Below are 24889 nucleotides of genomic sequence, written 5' to 3' on the forward strand. Positions count from 1 at the left end.
CATATAATTGTGTAGTATGAGTATGAAATATATGAAATTCATACGTGTCGGATCCATTTTCTTTTTCACTACACAGTCCAAGTTGGGTTCTCTGGTCGACAGGCTCGACCCTCGCTGAATAAGAAAACGGTGCTGAGATGACTCCATTTCTAGGAAATTGGGCTCTGAAGCTGTCCAGAACGAATGAGTCTCTAGTGGTTGGACTACATTGTATTCGTCTTTGTATATATCGTATATAATGTAAAGTTAATCACTTCTAAAATGTTTTTGGATGACCTTTCCGTTCTAAGAAAAATGAAAAGAAAACACGTGATTAATTTGCGGGAATCGCTAGAAAAAAACAAGAATTAACTCATCATGACTATGTGCAACGGATTCGAAGGAACGCCGTCCGTTCGCCAGAAAAATACAACTGTCAACCTTCCAGAGCCCGTTTGAGTGCAGCTCGTTGCTCTGTAGTCAATCTTGTGGGGAACTTAATATCGAACCGAATTTTCAAATCACCCCGATTCCCAGGCTCCTTCGCAATAGGCATACCCTCACCCGGAACCAACACTTCATAACCAGGGCTGATGATTTCATTCACCGGGATCACCAAACCTCGATTATCTAATGTTTTGGCCTCCACAGTTAGACCTCCGATCGCTTCTGCCAACGTTACGTTATAATTCATGAGTAAGTCATTGCCATCTCTCCTGAATATTTCGTGTGGCTTTTCATCGATGACAAACACAAGGTCTGCAGGGAGCTGGTTCAGTTGCTCATTTCCTTTGTCTTGAAAAGTTATCTTTGTTCCCTTTTTCCATCCAGGTTTTATATCAATTGTTAATATCTCGGTTTCTTGCACCAACCTCCTGCAAACAGGATCCATTGAAGCATTCTTTAAGGTTGTTTTTTCAATTTTCAACGATTTATAAGCACTCGCTATAAGTGTTTTGCGTGTTCTCGTCATGAATATGAAGAACCAGACGTAATTCCAAAAGTTTAGGAACCACGTTTTGTAAAAATTTCGAATTCATGAAGATTGAGCAATTATAGTTTTACATTTCCATATATGCCAAACATATGAGTCAGAAAACAACAAATATCTTCCCAAAATCAATATCCAAATAGCACGTGTTTATTTAGGTCTGATCGGATATGTTATGATAAAATTTAAGAAGTCAGCCCCCAAAAGCCAAACATAAACAAGATTATGCACCAAATGTTTTGAACTCGTGACTTTGTTGATCTAAATACCATGTTATAATAGGTTTCATGCAATAAAAAAGATTATACCTACCCGTTTGCTTGCACCACCTGTCTAGATATCTTCATTTTTCTTGTTGATCCAGTGTAGAGATCCTCAAGGCTGCAAGGCAATTTACTCTCCACGGGTGGTGGTTTCTTTAGCATGTTCACTACATTTCCATCGCTATAGTTTCTAAAGATGTTATCATTTCCACCGTATCCTCCAAACGTCCCTCCATCGCACGAAAACCGCATCGACCTACTGGCTCCCGCTGATCCAAATCCAAATGGGCTACTCCCAAAAAATTCAGCAAAAATATCTTCTGCATCTCGAGGATTGAAACCGTTTCGGTTTTCTGCTGAACCGGGTGGTGGCATGTCTTTTAGACCTTCTTCACCGTGCTGATCATAGATTTGCCTTTTCTGAGGATCACTCAAGACCTAAGAATGTTGTTTAAGTGAAAGCGTGAAAAGAAAGAGGAAAAAAGTTCAAACACTCTCATTCTCGCATTTATTGTTCGGATAGAAACCCAAGTTTCTACATAAAATTTTGCAAAAAAAAAAAAAATCCAGTTGAAGGTGTTGCACGCCTCGTTGGCTTCAATCAAATAAGAGCAACAAAAAAAGAATCTCACCGAAGAAACAGTTTCTGATGCGTCTTGAATATAACGAACAATTATTCCATGGTTTAACATAAAACATGGGCAGGATCAAGATCCATTTGTCTGTGTTCGTGTATGTTTTTTAAGGTAAAATAAAGAAATTACATACTTCATAGGCCTCTGAAATTTGCTTAAATCTGGCCTCGGCTTCCTTCTTGTTGTTGGGATTCTTGTCTGGATGCCATTTCATGGCCAATCTTCTGTAAGATTTCTTCAGATCATCCTCGGTTGCACCCCTCTCCAGTTTCAGTATATTGTAATAATCCACACCCATTATGGATTATGTTCTCAGATTATCAAAGCAAATCTTTGTTGAACCTCTTAAATACGAGAAAATTATCTGTTGGAACCATCAGCATCTTAAATTCGAAAATCTTGAAGGGTAATCCGCATTTTTTTCTTTCAGATAATCTTTTTCTCGAATTTTCCCTCCTTCATACGCATTCACTGAATACATGAAAATTAAATGAAGATTTCTTCCAATATTCTGAACCTTTGATTCTTAATTGAATGAATAATTTCAAAAGGATGACCTTCCCTTCTCTTGGGGCATCGGAGTTTTTGAATTGTGCTTTGATCGACGAAGAGTCAAAAGAGCAAAAAACAAAAGAATAAAAAAACATGTGTATTATATATTAGATCATAATTTATTTTCAGTGGAAGGTACAAGCCTCCGTTCCCCGCATTTTTTGCGGTACTTCTCATTTGATATATATAGTTATTGATTCCTCCGCTCAACGAAACTTCTGAATTTGTCCATGTGGTTTTCTGAAAACAGAAACTGGGACCTTCTTCAAATTTGGGATGAATTGAGAATCTTATATAAAATATATATGATTTGGATTTCTTTAAAGATCCACAAGTTTGTCTTAATTAACTAGTTCGTGAAATAAAAGAAATACATTGTTATTAGAGTAGGGCAGTCAGAAGGCTGGATTATCGAACATGTAGTACCGATAAAATTCAAACTTTTTAAATAATTTTTTTCCGATAAATATATTGGTTCAAATTTAAATGGTAAGTCGAGATAAATAAATAAAAAAATTCACCCCATGAACTAATGACATTCAATAAAAGATGAGGATAGATACAGAAGAACTAGTATGTTACAAACTGATCTATTACGTCCAAAGTACTAGAAGATAACAAGATCAGTAACCAATACGGTCAGGGAAATGTAACATCATAGTGAAGTTTATCTACCAATAAACCGGACAGGAGATTTGAGTTTATTAGCCAACAATGAAAAATTCAGCTCCATTTATAAGTAGCCGTGATAATCTTTTCTTACCGAATTGGCTGCTGGTTGTAATGGCTTCTCTCTTTCTTCTTCGCAGCTGCGAGTCTTGCACTCCTTGCTGCAGCCTCAGCGGAAGCAGCTCTCGCAGCAGCATCAACATCTTTATTGGATTTCTTTTTCTTGGAAGATGCCACCTTTTTGAGCCGCTCTTTCAAATCAACAGCAGACGCATCTTCCTCCACTTCTTCAGCTGCAGCGTTTTTTCCTTGTCCATTAGAAAAATCCGAGCCATCGGGCTGGGGCCGATCCTGAGGTTCCTTCAGCTCTTTTGCAGTCTTATCCTTCTTTTTCTTCTTCTTTGCGCTTTTTGATTCAGCAGGGCCATTGTCCTTCTCTGCACCTTCATTCAACTGTCCGTCCTTTTCATTGGAGGCATCTGCGTATGGATTAAGAAAGAGAAATCCAGCTTAAGCTCCACAGTGTTGGCAAAGGTATTTGGTGGTTTGAAAGGCTCGTATAACCTTGTATTTTCATCATTATATAGACCACAATACAAACGTACCAAACCAGTACCAATTAGAAATTTTTAGATAAAAGGATTGGTGAATAGAGAAACCTGCTTCTTCAATTCAGTTCTATAAAAACAGGTACCATGAATAAATCAGAACGACCAAAAAGTTCTTAAGGCCGCAGATGGCATAAAAAGAGTCGTAGGATTTATAGTTAGACCACAGAACTAATGAATTTATCATAAATTATCATGACCATGATGAGATAAGCAGTAAATTTTTTTTAAAAGAATCCAAGAGATGTAGTCACCAGCTAGCTCATCTTCGGCTTTCTCTTTCTGGTTAATTCCAAAATCAGCCAATAGAGCATCCAGTTCGGCAAGCTCCTTTTTCTTCATCTCCTTCTTAGAAAGCTGCCTTTCTGCCTCCTTAGGTGCTAGAGAAAGTTCAACAGGCTTTTTGTCCATTAGCTCGGGCTGAGCTAGCACCTCTGCTTCATTTTCAGGCTCCTCTTCCACATCATCGTCGCCTTCAACAAGAAGTTCATCTTCACTTTCGCTTTCCTGAAATTTGGTTGAAAAATCTTAGCAAGTAACAAATACAATTCATGCATTTCAAACCAACATATAATTCATGATTCAAATAATTAGCAAACAACAAGGACTATTAGAGTAAATGTTTCTTGGATATGATAGGGCTTTTTCTAAATGCTATACTCTGATATTTCTTCAGTCAAGAAGCATAAAAGAGCCGTTACGATCTCAGCAGAAAGTCACAGTGATCGGGACAAATATATTCGCAATCAGTGCTTTGCATGCGATCAAAAGTCGTAATTAAAGATGTGGAAGTCTTAATCACAATTCACAAAACCGATAAAAGACTTGGGAAAAGAAGGGCTATAGGACGTACTTTTGATATGAGATTGAAAAAATTTTCATATTTGATTTCTTTACATCAATATGGAATACGCTATCAATATTGTAGCAGTTAGTGTTGAATAAAGCATTTTATTCCCGTACAATGTAGGATCCTTATTTTAAATTAACAAATTAATCATAAATAAAATTATTGAGAACTGCACAACTCAAGGGAAAAGGCCCAGAGTACATACCACTCATACCAGATAAGTATTTCTCTCTTCTGACATTATCAATTCGTTAATATCGTCATTACACTGTATTAGCTCACATGAAAAGATTGTATGACAGAGAATCACAATCACTAATGATACACATTTTTTAATTTTCGTATTTGATAAAAGAACGAAAAGATAAGTGGTAATGAACTTGTAATGACACGATAATTCCAATTTGTACAAATAACATAGATTAAAAAAATCATCAAAAAAATCCGGTAACATCAACATTAAACACTAGCAAGGAAAAGGGTAAAACCCGTGCTGTCACTGACTCAAGCAAATCATACGCTTGTATGAGGAATAAGAACTCAATAATTGACAACTTACTCAGACACTAGTACAAAAGTGACATAAAAGCGTTGCAGGAGAAAGAAAATCCTGCTAAATGTTAAGTTGTGGCAGTTATTGTTTGAGACACGTAACCATGCAAACCATAACAAGACAATTCAGCAGTTGATGCAATAAAAGAACATGTTTTAAGATCACAGACAAGTAAAATACTTTTCACACATGTACAAATTTAATGACAGAACAACAGACGCTAGAGATTCATGCATAAAAAACCTTCTAAGAATATAAAATCAAGATATAGCTAGCGTTAATTTGTTATACACCACAAGTGGTTAAATAAAAAGTACACATGCATAATTTCCAGCGGTATGACATTTAACAAGAACTAACCATATTTCAGCATGAAGAATAACATGACTAGCAAACACATCTATTCAACCACAACATTGCACAAAGAAAACGAACTCCATATTATAAAAAAAAAAATCCTTTGTTGCCTATACCTCCACAGGGTCAAGTTGCTGCATTTCTTCAGCTTTATTCGGACCAGAACCAGCCCATATCGCCTGGGGAGGAGCGGTGGTCGCGTAGTAATCATCATCATCCTCATCATCCACATCAGCCCACGACTTCACTGTCAATGGTGTCGGAGCCCAGTACACCTGCGGCTTGTCTCCAGCATCCTTCAATTTCCCAGAAGCAGCTTTTGCAAGACCCTTCGAAGAGCTCTTCTCTTTGTCAGATTTCTTCTTCTTCCTCAAACTATCAAGTGCAGCAAAAACATTGGTGTTGCTAGCTGTGAATGATCCCTCGTTTCTCCTGTTTCCGCCTCCTGCCATTTTTCTCGGAGCTTTTTTCAAAGATACAAAAAACCTAGAGAAACAAGGGGCAAAATTGGTATTCAGGCAAAGCTCAGACGTAGTAACTTCCGATGGTATCAATAATTTGATTCGTGAATCAAATATTACAGATGCTTAACACTGTTCAAAAGCGACAAGAAAAACAAATAAATGATCAATCGATATGCAAATTTGAATTTCAAAAATAATCTAAAAATAGATTAACATTTTCCAAAACTCCAAAAGACACAACTTGCGTGAATTAACACCTAAAGTCCGATATCCAGATGATATCAGAATAAACTCTTAATTACAATCTTTCGATGGAATCGGAAAGCTGGACAGAAATTAGGGTTAACAGAGACTTAGGGCTTCGGATAGGGAGAAGAAATGGGGCTTGGATATGTAAATTAAAAAGAGCAGCTGTGTTGATTTTGTGCGTGTGTGAAGGCGTGATGCATAGATACAGCCAAAGACGTATGTATAGGATGATAAATGGGTTTGTTTGTTGAATAGAGATCGAGACGCTGAAAACGAAGGCAGAGATTTGCAGAGCAGGAGAGTCTTACTTATATACGCAGCTTTTTCAACAGAGCCCTTCTGAATTTTCGTATTTGTTCATTGAACCCCTGAATATTTGATTTTATGGGATTTGCAACGATGATATAGAAACTTTTTTAAAAAAATTAATTTTATTAAAAATTTGAGTTGGATTTCATCAATTGTCAAAAACAAAAAAATTATTGTAAGACGGTCTCGTAAATCAAGAGACGAGTTTTTTTTAGTTATCTATAAAAAAATATTATTTTTTTATTGTAAATATGAACATGGTTGACCTGTCTTACAATAAAAATATGTGAGATCGTTTCAAAATAGACCTACTTATTGTAAAATATATTCTTGAATTCATCCATTTTAATGTACTAGTTTATATGTATATGTAGATTTGCTATTCATATATTATTATATAACATATATCATATCATCTTTGAACTGAAGCGTTCATGAACCACAATCAATTTAGTTGTTTTTTTAATCTTATTATCAAAATATTAAAAAAAATCTTTATTTCTTAGTTGATTGATCCAAGTTACTGTACTGATAATCTTATGGAGTGGAATTGGATCACTCTGGCTTAACAAGTTGCTTTTAAGTTCCACTCGTAATTTTCAATAAAACATTTTCGTTTTCATGATATTATTTTATTACTCTGTAGTGTTACGTTAGATTGGGTTGATATTATATTTTATTTCATTTATATTTATTAATCATTAAAAATGACAAAATTTATTAATCATATTATCCAAAATTTCATCAGTTAAATCAAATATATTATTACTTAGTCAATATTATTATACATTCTACTCAAATAATTTATCCATAATTTTACAATTTATATTGTAAAGTCTAGAAAATTCGAACTACGTCCTAACTACATGCAATTCAGGGTTTTACTAAAATATGTGTTTAATTATTTTAAATCATTGAATGCATGATTATTACAGGGATATGTGGTTTATTGTATTGTTTATTAAAGTTTCACGTATTAGAACATTTAGTAGTATTTCGCACTCGAACGAGAAATGGAGACCGAAGATAATTAAGGAAAAATATTTTTACTAAATAATTATTTTTAATTATTTAATATAGGTTGTAATTAAAGGTGATTTTCGGAAATAGGTCTTGGTAGGGTATTTTTACTTTTCGAATTATATCTTTAACCGGTATGCAAAATTTAGCTAGTCGGGGGACTTTTTGAGAATTCATGCAATGTTTTCAAAAACGTACCTAAATAAAATATTTTTCGGAAGTGTTTTTGGGCTTAATGAGATTACTTTATTGCTTAATGAGCCTAAAATCTTTTTAATCTCTTTTTTTTTAATTAAGGGCTCATTAGCACTTAATATTATGACTTAACCCTACAATTAAATCCTAAACTTACACTTCATTTTTTCGGCCGCCCCCTTCATCGTCCTCCAACAGCCTTTTTCGGATTCCAGCAGCTTCTCACCTTCGAAATTCTCCCAAGTTTTGCAAAGAAATCATTTCTCGTCTTTCCGGTGCAAGTTCTACACGAATATCTCTAAGGTTTCGAGCATATATAAGCAAAGGCACGCCCAGATTCTCATTTTTCTCATCATTCACGTAATTATATGCTGATTTGTGTGTTTATGCATGAGAAATTATTATATCTATTTTGTTGCTTCGTTTTTGCAAGGTTTTGTCATGAAATATGCATATTTCTATACATGTATGTTGAGTGCAATAATTGTTCATGCTTGGTAGAGTGATCGAACCGTGGTGTTTGAGCTGCTGTGAGGTTTAAAAGATTTGATTTGCACCATTACTACTAGTTATAGCTTTTGGTAAAGCGGCAAGCTCTCGGTTCTACAATTAATATCAGAGCCAATTTCACGGGTTCGATTTCCATTGATTGCAAGGAGTGCAATTATTGGGAGCGAGATTGTTGAGTGCAATAATTTTCCCTGCTTGGTAGAGCGATCGAACCGTGGTGCTTGAGCTGCTGTGCGGTTTAAAAGATTTGAGTTGCACTATTACTACTAGCTATAGCTTTTGGTAAAGCGGCAAGCGCTCGGTCATACAATGTACTTCACGTTTTCTGTGTTTTGTGCAAGGGGCTACTAGATCTAAGTTCCAAGGGACTAAACACGTCTAGATCTAGGAGGAAAAGAGGCCAAGTGCACGTCGAGTCGTGGCTAGGGAGAGGGCCGATCGGATATTGGAGATATAGGGTTTTGGATGATTGGGTAAGGGAAAGAAGGAAGATAAGGCCATGTAGAGCTGAATCAAGCCGTGGTGCGGACCTTGATGGGTCCATTCCATAGTCTAGGGAGGTCCATGCATGACTAGTCGGGGCCTAGGAGTGGATCGAGGCACAGAGTCGAGTAGGGTAGAGTTTTGGCTTGTCCTCGGGGATTCACGCATGGTCAAGTGCACGGGCAGTAGGCATGAGTAGGGTTGGTCCAATAGGGGTTCCATGGCTTGGTATTGGTCCTAAGTAACATTGGTTCAAGTCTAGTTCGAGTTGGTTAGGCCTAGGGTCGAAAGTTTGAGAGTTTAGTGCATTAGGGTTTGTAGGTTGCAAAGCGCATAAAATTCCAGAAAGGTTTCAGCGGCTTAAGAGGATCCTAATTGGTCTGATTTAAGTTTTTTAGGGGCTGGCAGGGTGTGAATAAGTTGTGGTTAAAATTTGGGAAAGCTTTGCTAAGTTTCGAGTTGATTCTTGTTAAAACCGGGACCCAGTCTAAGTTTTAAAACGAATTGTAAAAGTTACGGGACGAGCTCGATGTTACGTATATGAAATGATTATAAATATGTTTTGAGGTGTTTTAAGGAGTATGGTTGGCTTCAGGTCGAAATTTAAGGTCCGAGGGTAAAATGGTCAATTAGGATTTTCAGGGGCAAAATTGTCATTTTGCATCCGGGTCGAGTTTGCAGTCTTCGCAGCTCCTTTATGCAATTTTAGTTTATTTTTATTTATAACATTTTTTAATTTTTTTCATTCATAACCTTGACATATTCTAAAATATAAATCATCTTAGTATTTAAATAAAATAATAATTCTAAAAATTAATTGTGAACTAGTCCATTTGGATAAATTTTGATCTTATTCAGATATATAAGTGATACATTATGACTGCGCCCATCAAGATCAAGCCCAAACAAGAGTTTGGACTCGCGGCTCATTCCTAACCTAGGTAAGTAGCCGATGATTGATCTCATGTACGTTCCTGTAAATACCAAGTTTGAATGTTCAATTCATTCATTCATTATATTGATTTTTAACAGCACCCTTAGCTGCTCTCTCATTGAGACTTGCGCGTCGGCAGGGCTACGTCTGGACACCCTCACGGCCCCCTTCTAATGGTCATCTTTGTGATTTCGGGCCTATAGTAAATTCGAGGTCTACACTCGGACTAGTATCACCTGCTGGAATCGAACCCTAAATTTTCAGTGAGAATCAATAAAGTTATGCTAAGAGTATTACTTTTTATTGTGAATATCGGTAGAGTTGACATGTCTCACAGATAAAGATAAGTGATATCGTCTCATAAAAGACCTACTCTTTATATAATGCATATCCTTAAATAAAATTTAAGAAAGCTCGTAATGGGTTACAAATTATAATGAGTTTTTTATATCATTTTCGTAAATAGATAACGATAAAAATTAATTGTCGTAAATATTCCATTGTGTAGGTTTGGGGTGCAACCACTTTAATTAAACAATATTTCATGAAATATTTATGAAATAAATAAACAATGTGTACTAATATAGAATCATTTGTCTTTGTGTGTGTGTATATGAAGTGACCACTTTAATTAAACAATATTTCATGAAATATTTATCTAATAATTAATAAACGTAACTGTTAATGTCATGTGTTGACTCAAACAAAATTACTTCTTACAAGCATTTTTGCATAATCTCAATGGTTTTGTCGGAAGTTTCAACTCAAAATTTATTGATAAAAATAGAATCCAAATTTGTAAATCATTTGGTCAATTGAAAGAGTAAAAACACGATATATTAGAGTATAAGATCTTATACCATATTCAAATTTGCAAATCATTTGGAATCTTTAATCTAATTAGTTAAAAATATATTTTCAATATTTTTGGCATGTAATTTTATCAAATGAGGGCAAAATATTACGATTATTATTATGATCCCAAAAATTATTTTTGCAATTAATTTCAAGACGATAACTTGGTGCTAACTTTTGCTACAAGGAACGAAGAGAGACGTTACATTTCTCGATATTAACGAGCTTTTTTCATGACCTACTTTTCTTTAACAATCAATTCAAACTTTCTTTTATGACTTGAATATATATATATATATATATATATATGTTCCACGTGCATAAATAGTTGTTAACACTTTGAAAGGAAAAATTATCTTAAATTACAAGATATAATTTTTCAATCGAAATAATTTTTAAAATTAACTTTCTTATAGATAATATTTGATGAGATATTGAATAATGATTTTTCTTGTCTAGATACGATATTTATGAAAATGATTTTTAAGATATGATATTATTGATTTAAAAATATATTGTTTCTAATAGTATTCTCGATTTTCATATCTTGTAGATTTCTTTGAAGATGAATCTTAGAAAATGAGACAATTATAAATAAAACAAGCAAGTTAAGGAAAGAGAGTGGTCGTTCCTTTTGGTGCTTAAATTCTATTGCTTTCAAGACCGTTTTGTTTTTCACTCTTCATTTGGAAGTTTTTGTGGCTGCATATCGTGTTAACTTTGCACGTCGTGGATTCCAGAGAAAAACATTCTACAAGGACGTTGCGGTTTTGAAGAGTGATGTTTCACATGTTGCCGTGATTGTTGAAGACATCTGCAGACCACATATGTGAAGAAGTTGGCTGAAGATTTTGTTTGCTTCAGTTTTTGGCATTATATTTTTGTTTTTTTTAATTGTGTTTTAGTGTTGTTGATTGTTTTAGAAAGCATTTTATTTTCTCAACGCGTTGAGAAAATTGATTTTTGATTAAGATCGCTAGTGTTGGTTTTCGTGTAAACTCGTTAGTTTTCTAGTGATTATTTTTGCCCTGAGGTACCGCACACGCACAAGTATAAATACTTTTGCAAAATTCATTATGGTCCATTTATTTATTTAAAATTAATTTGTGTCATAAATTTTTATATTTCGCTGTTGTCTGAAATGTCGTAACATTTCGCACAACACTTAATTCTGATCACAAATTGCCAATTATGTATGATTCTACTAGTTAACATAAGATCTTACTCGATTCAATGTTATACAAATTATACCCCAATACCCTACACACTCGACTCGACAAACACGCTTTTAGTGTTCATTACAATTACAAATATAAAAAGGAAAAACCCCTTTCTAAAAATCTGCACAAGAATTTCCTCGATTAATCTAAAAATTGAACAATATCGAAAGATGTGGCCGTCCACGTGTACGCCTCTTGTTCAATCGAGATCGTCTGTTGCGATCAAAGCACTCGATTTTTACTTCTTGCGGTGAGCTCCGGCTATCGATACCAAATCGAGGGTTCGGTCGACCATACCTCTGCGGTCTCGGATTTTTTCGAGTCAATTTTTTTTTTTTTACAGGGAGGTGGGCCCGGATCACTCATGTGAAGTGATCCGGGCCGTTCATTGCTGCAGAGGAGGTTGAAACAAACCCCAATCGAGACCAATATCCAACGCCTACCGAGTATGCCACGTGGCACGGTTATTTGGCCTTTTGAATTAACATTTTCCGACTGAAATCCTTGTTAATCCTCGCCTTCACGGAAATTAAGAATCAAAATCAAACCCTAGAAATTTTCTCTCTCTAAGAAAAAAAATCAAAATATAATCAGTAAAATTCAATTAAGGGGATTGAAATCAAAACTGAATTTTGCGCATCGTTTTCCCAATATTTAACTCAAATCTGAACAGTTCCAATGCTCGATCTCCACTCCACCGCGAGGAGTTTACCGCAATTCCAATCACAGGTATTATTTATTTGGGTATATAATCAGAAAACATTTTGCATGTCTAATTTATGTGTATGCACGTTGTTTTTATGTGATTCGTAATGGTTATTTTTATTTGATCGACTTTTTTTTAGAAGTTAGTAGTTGTTGGCATGATTGCTGATGATTCCGTGCTCTTTTTTTGTTGTTGATTGTTATTTTTTTAATGTGGACTTGTACTGGCAGATCTGAATGGGAAACGATAATAAGATTTACCGTGTTGGGGTGATTGAGTCAAGGAATTTTTGATGGAAAATAGTGTAAAGAAGGCTGGTGGTGTTGATAGTCCTGATAGAAAATCCTTGGATCTGAAGAGCCTCTACAGCTCTAGGGTTTCTGATGTTGGAGCGAGTAAGAAAGTTTCGGAAGGAAACAATCACGGGTATGTTAAAAAAAAGAAGAGGAAGAATGGAAAGGGAGCTTCTTTTAGTTGTATAGAGCTTGATGCTAAGAAAAGTAGGAAGGAGGGTGCGAATGGTGTGAAATCTGAACCAGATTTTAGTCATGAATCTAGTGGTGGGAGTAAACTTTTGCATGGCGTTACATTTGCTCTGGGTAAAAATGGAAATGCTTTTAATATCCCCAAACGACCTCGTGGTTTGGCGAGGCGGAAAAAGTTGAGAAGTGGTCAAGTGTCTGAACCGTTGGATCTTACCAATTCCGAAGATTGTGTGAAAATATTTAATGCAAATTCTAGTAATTCGCCTGGTCCAAAAGACCGATTAGGTAGGTCAGATTCTGTTTATGAGGTTAATGATGGTAGCTCAAACATTAAATCTGCCGTTGATACCTGTGGTGGTTCAAAATTGAAACCCAAGAAGAAGGTGAATTGTAAATCAACGGGCAATGTCGGTAATTCGACTTCAAAATTAAAGCGGAAGCCAGTTGCTGATGAAGCTAAGGAAGCCAGGAAAGATAATCCCAGTTCAGTTGTGCACACCGAGGAAGAAGTTAGTCCAGTAGTGGACAATGGTGACGTATCTTATAAAAAGCAGCGACACAACAGTAGGAAAAAAAAGGATACCATAGCTGGTCGAGATGGTGGTAAGGCCTCAATAAAAAAGTCTGAACCTTCAGCTGGTAGTTCAAAATCAGATAGTCAGTTTGTTTCTTTCCAAGATGATGACGACGATGAAGAGAACCTTGAACAAAATGCAGCAAGGATGCTCTCATCTAGATTTGATCCTAGCTGTACAGGTTTCCCTTCAAAAAAAGAATCTTCTGTTTCACGGACCGCCGATGGATTTTCTTTTCCTGTTTCACCTGGTCATGATTCATTTACTCTGCAGGATAACTCAGTTGGTGCTATGGAGTCTGCATCACTTGATGGAAAGAGTAGAGCTCTTAGACCAAGAAGCGAAGATAAAGGCAAGGGAATGCCCAGGAAACGCCGTCATTTTTATGACATTATTCCCAATAGCCTGGATGCATGCTGGTTTATAAACCGGAGAATTAAAGTCTTTTGGCCATTGGATGAAAGTTGGTATCACGGCCTTGTCAATGACTATCACACAGAATGTAAGCTTCATCACGTAAAGTATGATGATCGTGATGAGGAATGGGTTGACCTTCACGAAGAGAAATTCAAAGTTTTGCTTCTCCCAAGCGAAGTTCCTGGCAAACAAAAATCAAGGAAAAATTCTGAAGGCAATAAAAATGTGCACAAAGGAAAAAGTGTTCCCCCATTAAATGATGACATCGGCATGGAAAACTATCTTGATTCAGAGCCCATTTCATCATGGCTTGCTCGTTCTTTACCTAAATCTTTGAAAAGGCAGAAGAATTCACAAGTTCATCAGCCTCTCGGCTCTCCATTTTCATCCGAGAAAACCGATGAATCAAATAGCAAACTTGCCAATTCAAAGGGAGTTGATGATGGGCCAGAATGTGAGTCTGCATCCGTGGATAAAGCACTTGGTGGTGGAAGTTTCGAGCAGTCACAGATGAACATGGGCTCTTCATTATCATGTGCGAAAATTGATTTGAACAGTGAATTTTCTGGCTCAAAAAGATCCGGAAATGAGCCAGATTGCATGTCTACTTCAACAGATAAAATACCTGGTCATGGAAGTCTAGGTCAATGTCTGGTGGGAACTACCAGCAGTTCTCAAAATGTAGTTTATGTGAGGCGGAAATATGACATGCGATGTAAAAGAGGTAGTTCTTTGTGTACGGCTGTCAAATCACATGGTAGTTCCCCAGGGACTGTCACGGTTGACCCTATTATGGTTACTTTACCAGCTGTTAAAAAGGAATCTTGTACTGGATATGTGGATTGGGACAGGAAGTTGAGACTGGTTGAGGCCCATGGTGAGTTGGGAATTGATATGGTGCCACTGATGCTTCAACAAATCAGAGTCCAGATTTGCATACCTTTGTTACCTTTTCTTTATTCTCTTGGAACACAAGATATTTGGCTGCTTCATAACATACCGATGCTTCGTTATGGATCAGTTGTGGCTGCCTCTCCTGCTGTTGTCCTGGAGATGCTTTTCGTTGATAGTAACCTTGGGTTAAGGTTTCTGTTATTTGAAGGTTGCCTGAAGCAGGCTTTAACCTTTGTCTTTTTAATCCTCATAGCGTGTGGTGAACAGGACGAACAATGGAATGATGATATGTTATTACCAGTGAGGTCAGTAAGGTTCAAACTTTTTAGCGTTCAAGATGTAAACAAGAAGCATGCCTTTGCTTCTTATAGCTTCTCTGGACTTCGACTTTTAAAGTGGCTTTACTTAGATTCCAAGCTTATGCAGCATTTTCGTCTTGTCAAGCAATTACCAGTCTCAGAATCCTCACATGATGACATTAAGCAACTTGAATGTGTGACTTTTCAGCAGTGCAAGCCTCATTTAGGTTTAGAGATCTCGTCATTAGAGGTATACCATATCAATACATTTTCAATTAATGGTATTTTATCGTTTGTACCATTTTGCTGTTTTTAATTTATGTTTTAATACGACACTCGTTATTATTTCCTTTTTCAGGCAAATGAATCCATTATTTTTTTTTTGGGATGTCTGTTGATTATCTCTTTTTTCCTGAACTGTGATGTAATACCTAAAATCATTTTCTAATTATATTTTTGCAATACCTCTAGCTAATTCGAGCCTTGCCGTTTATTTGTTGAGGGTGGGAGAATTTAGTTATTTGCATGCTTCTTTCAGATCCATGGGATTATGTTTCTATCTCATTCATTTTCTTTTGTGTTTGTTTGTTATGGTGGTTAGGTGGAGGAGTTTACTCCCATTAATGTTGAAGATATAACTACGGGAGACAAATTGCAGACACTGGAGACAGAAGCCCCTGCTTTCTGGGGTTTGCCAAATTGTGAGCAAGATTTAGGAACAGATGCTTTGGGGAGAAACGTCGTTGAGAAAGTCTATTTTTCTGAGAATCATCAGAAGGTCCCTTCTCCACCCACTTTCATTATATCTTCTGCCTCCGATTCTAGGTTTGATAACAGATCAGCTGGTATTTTAGTAGACATTCCATGTTTCGACCAAACTGACATGGCTTTTAGACAGAACTCTGGTGTGTTTTGTAATGTACGCGATGCCTCTGTTCTCAGCGCAAACCCTATTGGTTCTACGCGTTCATGGAAACATGGTAGAAGCAGCTCGATTTCTTCTCCACTTGGCGATCTCTCTCCCTTGTGGCCTGATGGGAAGATGAACTTCATTCACAATGGGTTCAGCAATGGACCAAAGAGGCCACGCACTCAGGTTCAATATACGTTGCCTTCTTCAGGTTTTGATCTCAATTCTAAGCAAAAAATGCTAAACAACAAAGCTTTACCTTGCAAACGAATAAGGAGAGCTAGCCAGAAGCGGATACCTGATGGTTCTAAGGGTAGCCAGAAATATTTGGAGTTGCTAGAATGTGGTGCAAATGTTTTGGTCACCCAGGGAGACAAAGGATGGAGAGAAAGTGGAGCGCATATTTTCTTAGAAGTCGCGGATCACAATGAATGGAGACTGGCCGTCAAATTTTCTGGAATTACAAAATATTCATATAAAGTCACTCATATTTTGCAGCCTGGCTCCACTAACCGTTTCTCACATGCTATGATGTGGAGGGGGGGAAATGACTGGGTACTGGAGTTTTCTGACAGGAGCCAGTGGGCGCTTTTCAAGGAGATGCATGAGGAGTGTTACAATCGGAATATTCGTGCTGCTTCAGTGAAACATATCCCTATCCCTGGAGTGTGGCTGGTTGAGGAGAGAAACGATGGTGGAACCGAAGTCCCTTTTGTCCGTAATCATGCGAAGTATTTCCGACAGGTTCAAACTGATGTTGAAATGGCGATGGACCCGTCTCGTGTTTTATATGACTTGGATAGCGAGGATGAGCAGTGGTTGGAGGCAAAAAAGAAATGTACCGACAAACATCTATGTGAAGAGATGTCTGATGAATTTATGGAGCAAACAATAGACATGTTTGAAAAAGGTGCATATATTCAGTGCCGTGACAACTTCACAGATACTGAAATTGAGGAGCTTGTAATGGGAATAGGTTACTTGGAATCAGCAAAAGTCGTTTACGAATATTGGCGACAGAAAAGGGATAGAAAAGGCATGCCTTTGATAAGACATTTACAGGTACAAAGTGCTAGACTTTCTTTTAAAAGCTTAAATAATTTGCATGCCAATATGTATGTATTATTCCGTGGATGACTGAGTGGGACTTTTATTATTCTTTGTTGTTTTCTTGTGAAAGAACATGATGAATTTCTTTTAGAAGTGATACCCGAGTCAGAAATATGGTTAATCCTGTGGAATAAAAGTGTAAAATTAAATATGTAACTACCAAACTTTTCCAAATGATGATATGCTTAATGGGATAATGCGTACTCCATGTTTTAACCTCTTGGTCTCAATCCAAGATTGGGTTGAGCTCCTTATCTTTTGTCATGTATGATGGCGTATCTGCACCATCACTTGTTTGCATCTGAATCCATCATCCCAGATAATGATGTGTATTTGCCAGCCAAACGTTGTAGATCTTGTTGACATTCCAACACAGACCACAGTGCCTGGTTTGAACCCACCCCCCTTTCCTTAAGTTTCATTTCTTCTGTCAGTTATTTTATGTGTCAATGCACATACGGCGCTGGTTTTCACTTATCAAGCTCCAAAATTTAACATTTATTGATTTAACCATTTTGATTATTTATTTATAGCAGGAGATATCGAATCTAGTCCAGAGCATACTGATATAGAACAACCGTCATAGTTTCTGATAAAAAAAAAAGATATAGAACAACTGTCACTTTAGGGTGTCCACAGCAGCATATTGCGTCTGATGGGATATTTGTTTTAGCTTCATCTTTCAATACTGATACTATTGCTTGTTATTATATTTATACTAAATTATTAAATGTGAGACCCTTAGAGTAACTACTTTATAGGACATCAAAATATTTAATTTTATAATTGTCTTTCTTACCCAACTAAAACTTCCCTTTTAAATCGAACTACTCTTCTAAATTGAAAATAATCACGTGTTAATTGTTTAGTGTTATTTGATCAAATTAAAATAATAATAACACATGTAAACGCGTGTGCATCTTTTAATAGTATTATATGAAGTTGCTGAGTACTCTTGACTTACTGTCTTTGTATCCAGCCTCCCCTTTGGGGCCAGTATCGACATCAGCTGAAGGAGTGGGAGCTTACTGTTGCCAGGGGCAATGGTTCCTTTCCTGTTCCCCACCTTGAAAAACCATCCATGTTTGCTTTCTGCCTTAAACCACGGGGCTTGGATGTTCCTAACAAGGGTTCAAAACAACGGTCTCATAGGAAATTTTCAGTTTCTGGACACCATAATACAACTTCAGGGGATCAGGACAGTCTTCACACTTTTGGTAGAGTTTTCTCTCCTCTCAAAGCCGTATTTGTCCCTGTCATGTGTCTCTTTGGAATATGCATTTCTTTCTTTTCTTATACAAGTAATATGTTTTTCTTTCTACTTTCATGACTTATTTTTTACGACTGTGGCAGGGAGGAGACTAAATGGACACACTTTTGGAGATGAGAAAGTGTTGTATGCAAATACTGTACATGAATCTTCTGATATTTCACCAACACTTCAGGCTTCAACTAGGTTGTGGTCTCCACGAGATGCATTTTTTTCACTGAGTACTAATGTGCCTGAGTTGAATCGCAACCAAAAGGTTTACAAGTACAATCCGACGAATCTTTCTCTAAATAACCAGCAGATGATGTCCTACAGCCAAAGGACAATAGGAAATAGAAATGGAACTCACCAGTGGAACATGGATTTGCCTGAATTATCAGGTCAAAAGCACAACCTTTTTGATGGAACCCAGAGGCAAGGAGTGGAGCTGCTGAAGGGTTCAGATCTTTGTGAGCTTCAGTTACGTGATGCATCACGTGCTGCACAACATGCACATAAAATGGCTAAGCTTAAGAGGGAAAATGCACATAGATTGTTTTCTAAAGCAGAATTTGCTATTCACAAAGCTGTGATTGCTCTAATGACTGCCGAGGCAATCAGAGCTGCCAATGAGAACTTTGATGGCGATAATTAGAATGAGCCTTGGGCTATTGTTATTTGTGAAAATTACTCTCATCAGCTGGAAGCTGCTAGTGTGTGAGCTTGAGGTTATGCTGCATTTTCAAGTTGCATGTTTCAGTTGAGAATCCCTGTGGCCTATGCCAAAGATGCGGCCGTCTCTCTTGGTTCATTGAATATAATGTTTTATTAATGTCATATGATGGCTGGGGAGTTACTAGAAGGGCGAGTATATTTGTGCCTAGCCTGATACAATGGTTTCCAGGCCACCTAATTGTCTTTATGAGCGCAGTTTTGGTTCATGATGCTCCAGCTTTTATATGTGCATATTCCCCCCCTCAGTAGCAGGTGTCTTCCTTTTTCTATCCAAATGCTGACTCTTATGATGCTTTTAGCAGAAGGGGTGTGTCGAATTTTGGTTTTCAATCATTGTATATAATTTATTTTCTCCAGTTTAACCATTGAACCCTAGTTTCAGTGGTAGATAGTCCTGATAGTACAAAACATTTCTTGGAATCAACTACCTCTATAAACTTGGGTGTAAGGTTTGGAGCAACGAACTTGCTTTATCAAGCAACTACATTATTTGGTACTGGAGAAAAGCTCATGGTTTGAGTATTTACTCTGTTTGGGATTCATCATGATTAACAAATCGTATATGATTTTTTGCTTCAAATGTTCAATTTCTAGAAGTTTCGTTTGTTTCGTGACATCTTGATGAGAAGTGTGTTCATCTTTTCCTTGGCGATTTCTCTTATGTTATTTTGTTTTAAGGATCGGCTATAATTCAATTTTTGGCAGCGTGGAGAGTTCATTGCTTGGCTTGCGAGGTGGTTTAGTGGGTTGAATTGACCTTTTGTTTTGTATCCCAGTGAGAGTTGCTTGTAAATTTTATCGGATTATAGAACGTTCATCGAGTTCTATCATCTATGTAAGCTTAAATTTAACATTCCGAACAGTAACTACCGAGTATGTGCATACTTTGAACACGGAAATATCATAAAGTTCTGCGTTCTTGAAGACAAATTTGAAGAGCTATGTAACAATGAACTTTGAGATCTACAGAAGTCTACATTTCACATAATCTAGATATCTTGGATAATTTAAAACTGCGTTTAATTGTTAGAGTTATTGTAGTGAGAGAATAAAACGTAGAGTCAAAAAACTAGTGTGAGACGGTCTAACGAATCGTATTTTGTGAGACGGATCTCTTATTTAGGTCATCCATGAAAAAATATTATTTTTTATTGTGAATATCGGTAAGGTTGATTTGTCTCATAGATAAAGATTCGTGAGATCGTCTCACAAGAGACTTGTTCAAACGTGGAATAGACTAAATGATAATTTGTTTACTTTGATGGATTGAAATCATGTTAAGCATTATCTTTTGACTTTAGATATATTATTGTATATCTCTAGAGTAAGATTGAGAATGTCATGATGATTGGACTTGCTTGATTTATTTATATATTTATATTGCTTCACCTTTATGAATTTAATTATCCTTGGTTTGATTTATATATTTCACAAACGCTAAAAATTTTCCTCAATTTTCTAACACTTTATTTTCCAATTTTGAGGAAAACAACTGATGGCTGAATCTGGTTTGTTTTTGAAGCACATTTGATTGTATAATCTATTTAAGCCTAAAAATAAACAATTTATACACTTTTATTTTTTGACGAAACAATTTATAACACCTTTTGAGAAATAACAAAAAGTTGAACATATGAAGAAATTTGTGGATGTGAAAGCAGATTTAATCATAATTAACAAATATAAGTAGAATAGGAAAGACATAAATAACAGAATAACCGCAAAAAAAAAAAAAAAAACAGAATAACCGCCAAAACCGCCCGTTCTCCCTCCTCACCTCTGCTTCTTCTCCCGCGGAAAGAGTTTTGCAGGGAAAAAAACAACAAACTTCATTAATCATGCCAATCTGAAGAAAAAATTTCAGGTGAATTTTCCACCTTTTAGTTTAATAACCTGTCATTCGTTTAACTGATGCAATCATGCTAAATTTTGTTTTGATTTGTGGTTTTTTATTTAGGGAAATGGAATGTATATAAATTTTGACAAGATTTCTGTCTTATTCTCAAAGTAATTCTTTTTTTTTCTTTGTGGGCATTTTTGTTGTTTGTAGAGGTGCTGAATTGGATAAAAAAAGGTTCAACGGGAAAATGCCTCCCCGTATAAAGGAAGAAGAAAGGATCGAAAATATCATTCGTGGTCTTCTGAAGCAACCGGAGAATAAGAGATGCATTAACTGCAACAGTTTGGTATGCCTTCAAATTTAAAGATTAAAAGAAATTTGCCAAATCTAATCTGTCTCTGTTTGTCATATATCAGGGGCCTCAGTATGTTTGCACAACTTTCTGGACATTTGTATGCACGAATTGTAGTGGAGTACAGTAAGTTGTATTTTTCAATAATGAATCTGAATATGAAACCAGTAATTTTGACGAGGGGACGACTTCAAGAACTTATATTTACAGAAAAATAAAATAAAATTGAATCTTTTTTTCTGAATCTCGCTTTTTGAGGAAGGAATAAATTATTGAGATGATTGATCACAGTCGGGAATTTACGCATCGAGTGAAATCAGTGTCAATGGCAAAGTTTAATGCAGAAGAAGTCAGTGCTCTTCAAGCCGGAGGAAATGAGGTTCTGTTTTCTTCCTGAGACGTAAATGTAGCTTCTTGATTTTGGTCCTGTGACCAACTGATCTACCATTTTACAGCGTGCAAGGCAAATTTATTTTAAAATATGGGATCCACAGCGTAATTTTTACCCCGATGGAAGGTAATGGGAGTATGTTCATGGAGTGACTTTGTGTAGTTACCATTTAACTGGTGGACGCATGTTTTTATTCGATTGCTATTCTGTGTAATCCAGTAACCTGCAACGGCTTCGAGAATTTGTAAGACATGTGTACGTTGAACGGAAGTTTGCTGGTGGGAATAGATCTGATAGGCTATCAGTATTTGAGGTAAGAATCCTGGTCGTAAATACATAATATAGGCATATTCATTGAATTTATGCTTAAAATTTCATTTATGCGAACTGTAAAAGTTCAGGATCGGAGGAAAGATTCTCATGAGCCACGTTCTTCTGGAAAATCTAGCTGGGGCAGAAAGGACTACAATTTGGAGAGGCGTTCATTTGAGAAAGGTGGAAAAAGTGGCGGTGATGGCTCTTATGAACATTGTTCTACTGAAAAATCTTGTCCGGCTCCAAGATTTGATGGCAAAAATTTTAAGGACACGGAGGAAAGGAGTCGTCCTCTATATGTCCAAGAAAATGTCAGACCAGGTGGCCAAAGGAGTCGTTCCACACGGTTTGAGATAGTTGATGACAGGTTTCGAGATGATGGGAATGTGAAGCTTTATGACAGGTACGGTCAAAGAGAATCCAGAGGAGAGAGCAGTTCGCCTAGTTCTCGGAAGCGAGGAGAGACAAGTGTTCCTGAAATACGCCCCGTAAAAGATATTTTAGGCGACAAAGTTCCACCTCTTACAATAGGCGAGCCTCCCAACGCCCATCCTAGTAATCAAGATTCTACAGATGGGAATAAAATACAAAAGGGGATTGTAAATCTCAGTAGCTTGATCGATTTTGATGACAACCCTGGGCCTCAGGGGCAGTTGGATTCAAACAAGTTTGATGAAGATACGGCTAGTGCTGTAAAGGTGAATACATTGGAGTCTTTATTATTTGAATATTCAGCTCCTGTAACTTCACCTTCTGGTGTTGAAACTTCACCGGGTGCAATGGAAGACCTAATTAGCAGTTCCGCGGCTACTGATGATGGATCAAGAAATGCAACTAAAATTTCTGATTCTTCTGTAACTCTTTCTGCTCCAAAAATGGATGATGACAACATATTTTCTAGCAATAGCAGTGATCCTACAGAACAGATAACCGAGTTACACCAGCAGCAGAATTCTTCGCCCGTGTTAAGTTATCCGAAACCAGTTTCAAATGTTTCATTTGATAAACCATCACAAGTTGACGAAGCAGGAGATGGGTCGATGCCTAATCAAAGAAAGGAACTTCCGGCGGTAATGCTTGTCGTATCCGAACTTTAGGACTTTTTTGTGTTCGAGAATTTTCATGAACTTTTGAAAAGTGTTCTGCAGGACCTCTTTGCTTCAGATTTCACCGCATTCACTCCAGCTGTTTCTGGTGGGCAATTGTGCCCCCCTCATGTAATGCAATCCCAACCTCCTCCAACGGTAGGTATCATCTAAAACGCTGTATTCTTTATTAGACAATCTAAAATCAAAGTTTCGGAGGATTGACACTTGCCGAAAATGGACCTTTCTTTCACAGTCAACTGTTGCTTTTCTGAATGCCACAAAACCAAGCAATCCTTTCGATATTGGCAATGAAAGACCTCAAGCTCAAGCAACCGTGGTGCGTAGAGATACCACTCGTTTTCCAAACAATCAACTTATTTAACACCGTACAGTTTGTTTATGGTTTTAATTTTCACTGAAGTTGTGAGTATTATCTTTCTTCGTCTTTTGGTTTAGTTTCCTTCCATGTTATCATTGCAAGGAGCTCTACCAAACATGTCATCCGGTACATTTTTACAGCAGCATCCCTCGCCATACACACTATCATTTTCTCCACTTGCTGCCCCTTATCCAATAAACTTGCCTCAGGGTAATACATATCATTTTTTCTCTCATCACTTTTAACGTTCATAATCATCCATATAAATGTTATGTGCTAATTTGTTGTCCATTCATGTAATTCCATATTTTCAGGGGCTTATTTAAGACAGCAACCAAATAACATGCCATGTATTACTAGGTAATAGTACGCTTTGGCTTCTCTAGAAGTCGGTTAAAATTTTAAAATTATAGACTACATACTGTTTCTTTTTCTTGATATATTTATGTATTTTATTATTTACTCTGTATAAGCTTTTTGCTGCAGTGAACAAGGAATTTCTGGTGGCTCTAATGATCCCTTTGCATCGGTCAACCCAATCTATCAAGCGAACAGAGAAGAATCCTGGCAAGCTGCACCTCATACTCCTTCACGTGGAGTAAATCCATTCGGATAATTTTAGCTAAAATTTACCCTGATCCAAGGCTTATTCATTATCTTCATGGGTTGAACCGAGCTGTTGAGTACTCTAGTTAAAACTTTTCTTGCCATGCAAAATGGCTGGAACATTAAATGAAATTTGTGATCCGCGGATTCAAAATTTTATTCATAACTGCTGCTCAACTTTTCATGAATAATTAAAGTATTAAACTTTCTCCCGAACTTCCGATTTATTGCTATTTCAGCTTTGGGAAAGGGATTCATGACATAATAAAAGCAAAGCCACTTATGACATCAGTACCTTGGTTGTCTTTTGGCTTCAATGATAAAATAAAAATATATAACTTATAGCTTTCATGTATAAGGAAATTCATGCTTTATTAGTCCTTCATTTCCCTTTTAATAAATCAAAATATCTGGGCACGAGCTTTGGAAAATCACGATATGGTAAGACTTGGGACTTAGGAAGATCAACAACTTTTCATCCATTTACTTTTTCCAGTGACCTATGTAAACCAGAAATCACGAGTAAACCAAGATTGCTGATGTTAAAACTCTGGAGTGGCATATTTAGAGTTGTTTTCTTCAGGTGAATAAATGTTGAAGTACCTAACAAATCATAAATGCCCCTTTGACTAATCATCAACTGAAAACTTAGTGTTATTTAAGTTGTGTATATAAATCACAAAATCCTTTGCCGCGAACTGTCCACTCACTTAGAACCAAAGAGAAGTGTATCTATGGAGAGGAGTATCAATAGCAGAACTGGCAGGGTAGTGGGGATTTTTCTAATTTTCGTGCTTGCAAATAGTGGAGTAACTTCAGATAGCATATATTCTTGCTGGGGT

The 24889-nt window shown here is 36.7% G+C and overlaps 4 protein-coding genes across 8 annotated transcripts; 2 read left to right on the forward strand and 2 right to left on the reverse strand.

Annotated features, from left to right (window-relative positions):
- Positions 1 to 45: 45 nt before the first annotated feature.
- Positions 46 to 2457, reverse strand: LOC142552329 (uncharacterized). Its single transcript, XM_075662069.1, has 3 exons — positions 2002 to 2457; positions 1283 to 1671; positions 46 to 854 (listed from the first exon to the last, which is right to left on the reverse strand). The coding sequence occupies exons 1-3, from the start codon at positions 2164 to 2166 to the stop codon at positions 416 to 418; spliced, it is 993 nt and encodes a 330-aa protein (XP_075518184.1). The 5' UTR covers positions 2167 to 2457; the 3' UTR covers positions 46 to 415.
- A 488-nt stretch (positions 2458 to 2945) lies between these two features.
- Positions 2946 to 6447, reverse strand: LOC142552330 (uncharacterized). Of its 2 annotated transcripts, none has more exons than XM_075662070.1 (4): positions 6179 to 6447; positions 5574 to 5943; positions 3952 to 4204; positions 2946 to 3568 (listed from the first exon to the last, which is right to left on the reverse strand). In XM_075662070.1, the coding sequence occupies exons 2-4, from the start codon at positions 5907 to 5909 to the stop codon at positions 3180 to 3182; spliced, it is 978 nt and encodes a 325-aa protein (XP_075518185.1). In that variant the 5' UTR covers positions 5910 to 5943; positions 6179 to 6447; the 3' UTR covers positions 2946 to 3179. The 2 variants fall into 2 exon arrangements, with proteins under 2 accessions (XP_075518185.1, XP_075518186.1); XM_075662071.1 differs by having other exon boundaries at positions 5574 to 6050.
- Positions 6448 to 12196: 5749 nt separating this feature from the next.
- On the forward strand, positions 12197 to 19985 carry LOC142552331 (uncharacterized). Its single transcript, XM_075662073.1, has 5 exons — positions 12197 to 12425; positions 12633 to 15322; positions 15674 to 17044; positions 18072 to 18309; positions 18446 to 19985. The coding sequence occupies exons 2-5, from the start codon at positions 12695 to 12697 to the stop codon at positions 18994 to 18996; spliced, it is 4788 nt and encodes a 1595-aa protein (XP_075518188.1). The 5' UTR covers positions 12197 to 12425; positions 12633 to 12694; the 3' UTR covers positions 18997 to 19985.
- Positions 19986 to 21093: 1108 nt separating this feature from the next.
- Positions 21094 to 24598, forward strand: LOC142552332 (uncharacterized). Of its 4 annotated transcripts, none has more exons than XR_012821731.1 (11): positions 21094 to 21262; positions 21333 to 21394; positions 21560 to 21647; positions 21724 to 21785; positions 21879 to 21972; positions 22061 to 23044; positions 23123 to 23218; positions 23316 to 23485; positions 23585 to 23651; positions 23756 to 23801; positions 23928 to 24005. XR_012821731.1 is itself a non-coding variant. In XM_075662075.1 (11 exons), exons 1-11 carry the CDS (start codon positions 21164 to 21166, stop codon positions 24055 to 24057), a joined length of 1815 nt encoding a protein of 604 aa, XP_075518190.1. In that variant the 5' UTR covers positions 21094 to 21163; the 3' UTR covers positions 24058 to 24598. The 4 variants fall into 4 exon arrangements, 3 of the variants coding, with proteins under 3 accessions (XP_075518190.1, XP_075518191.1, XP_075518189.1); XM_075662075.1 differs by having other exon boundaries at positions 23316 to 23399; positions 23582 to 23651; positions 23928 to 24598; XM_075662076.1 differs by having other exon boundaries at positions 23316 to 23399; positions 23928 to 24598.
- Positions 24599 to 24889: the final 291 nt, after the last annotated feature.

This window comes from Primulina tabacum, chromosome 7, assembly GCF_025594145.1.
Source record: "Primulina tabacum isolate GXHZ01 chromosome 7, ASM2559414v2, whole genome shotgun sequence".
In the NCBI taxonomy this organism is placed as follows: domain Eukaryota; kingdom Viridiplantae; phylum Streptophyta; class Magnoliopsida; order Lamiales; family Gesneriaceae; genus Primulina; species Primulina tabacum.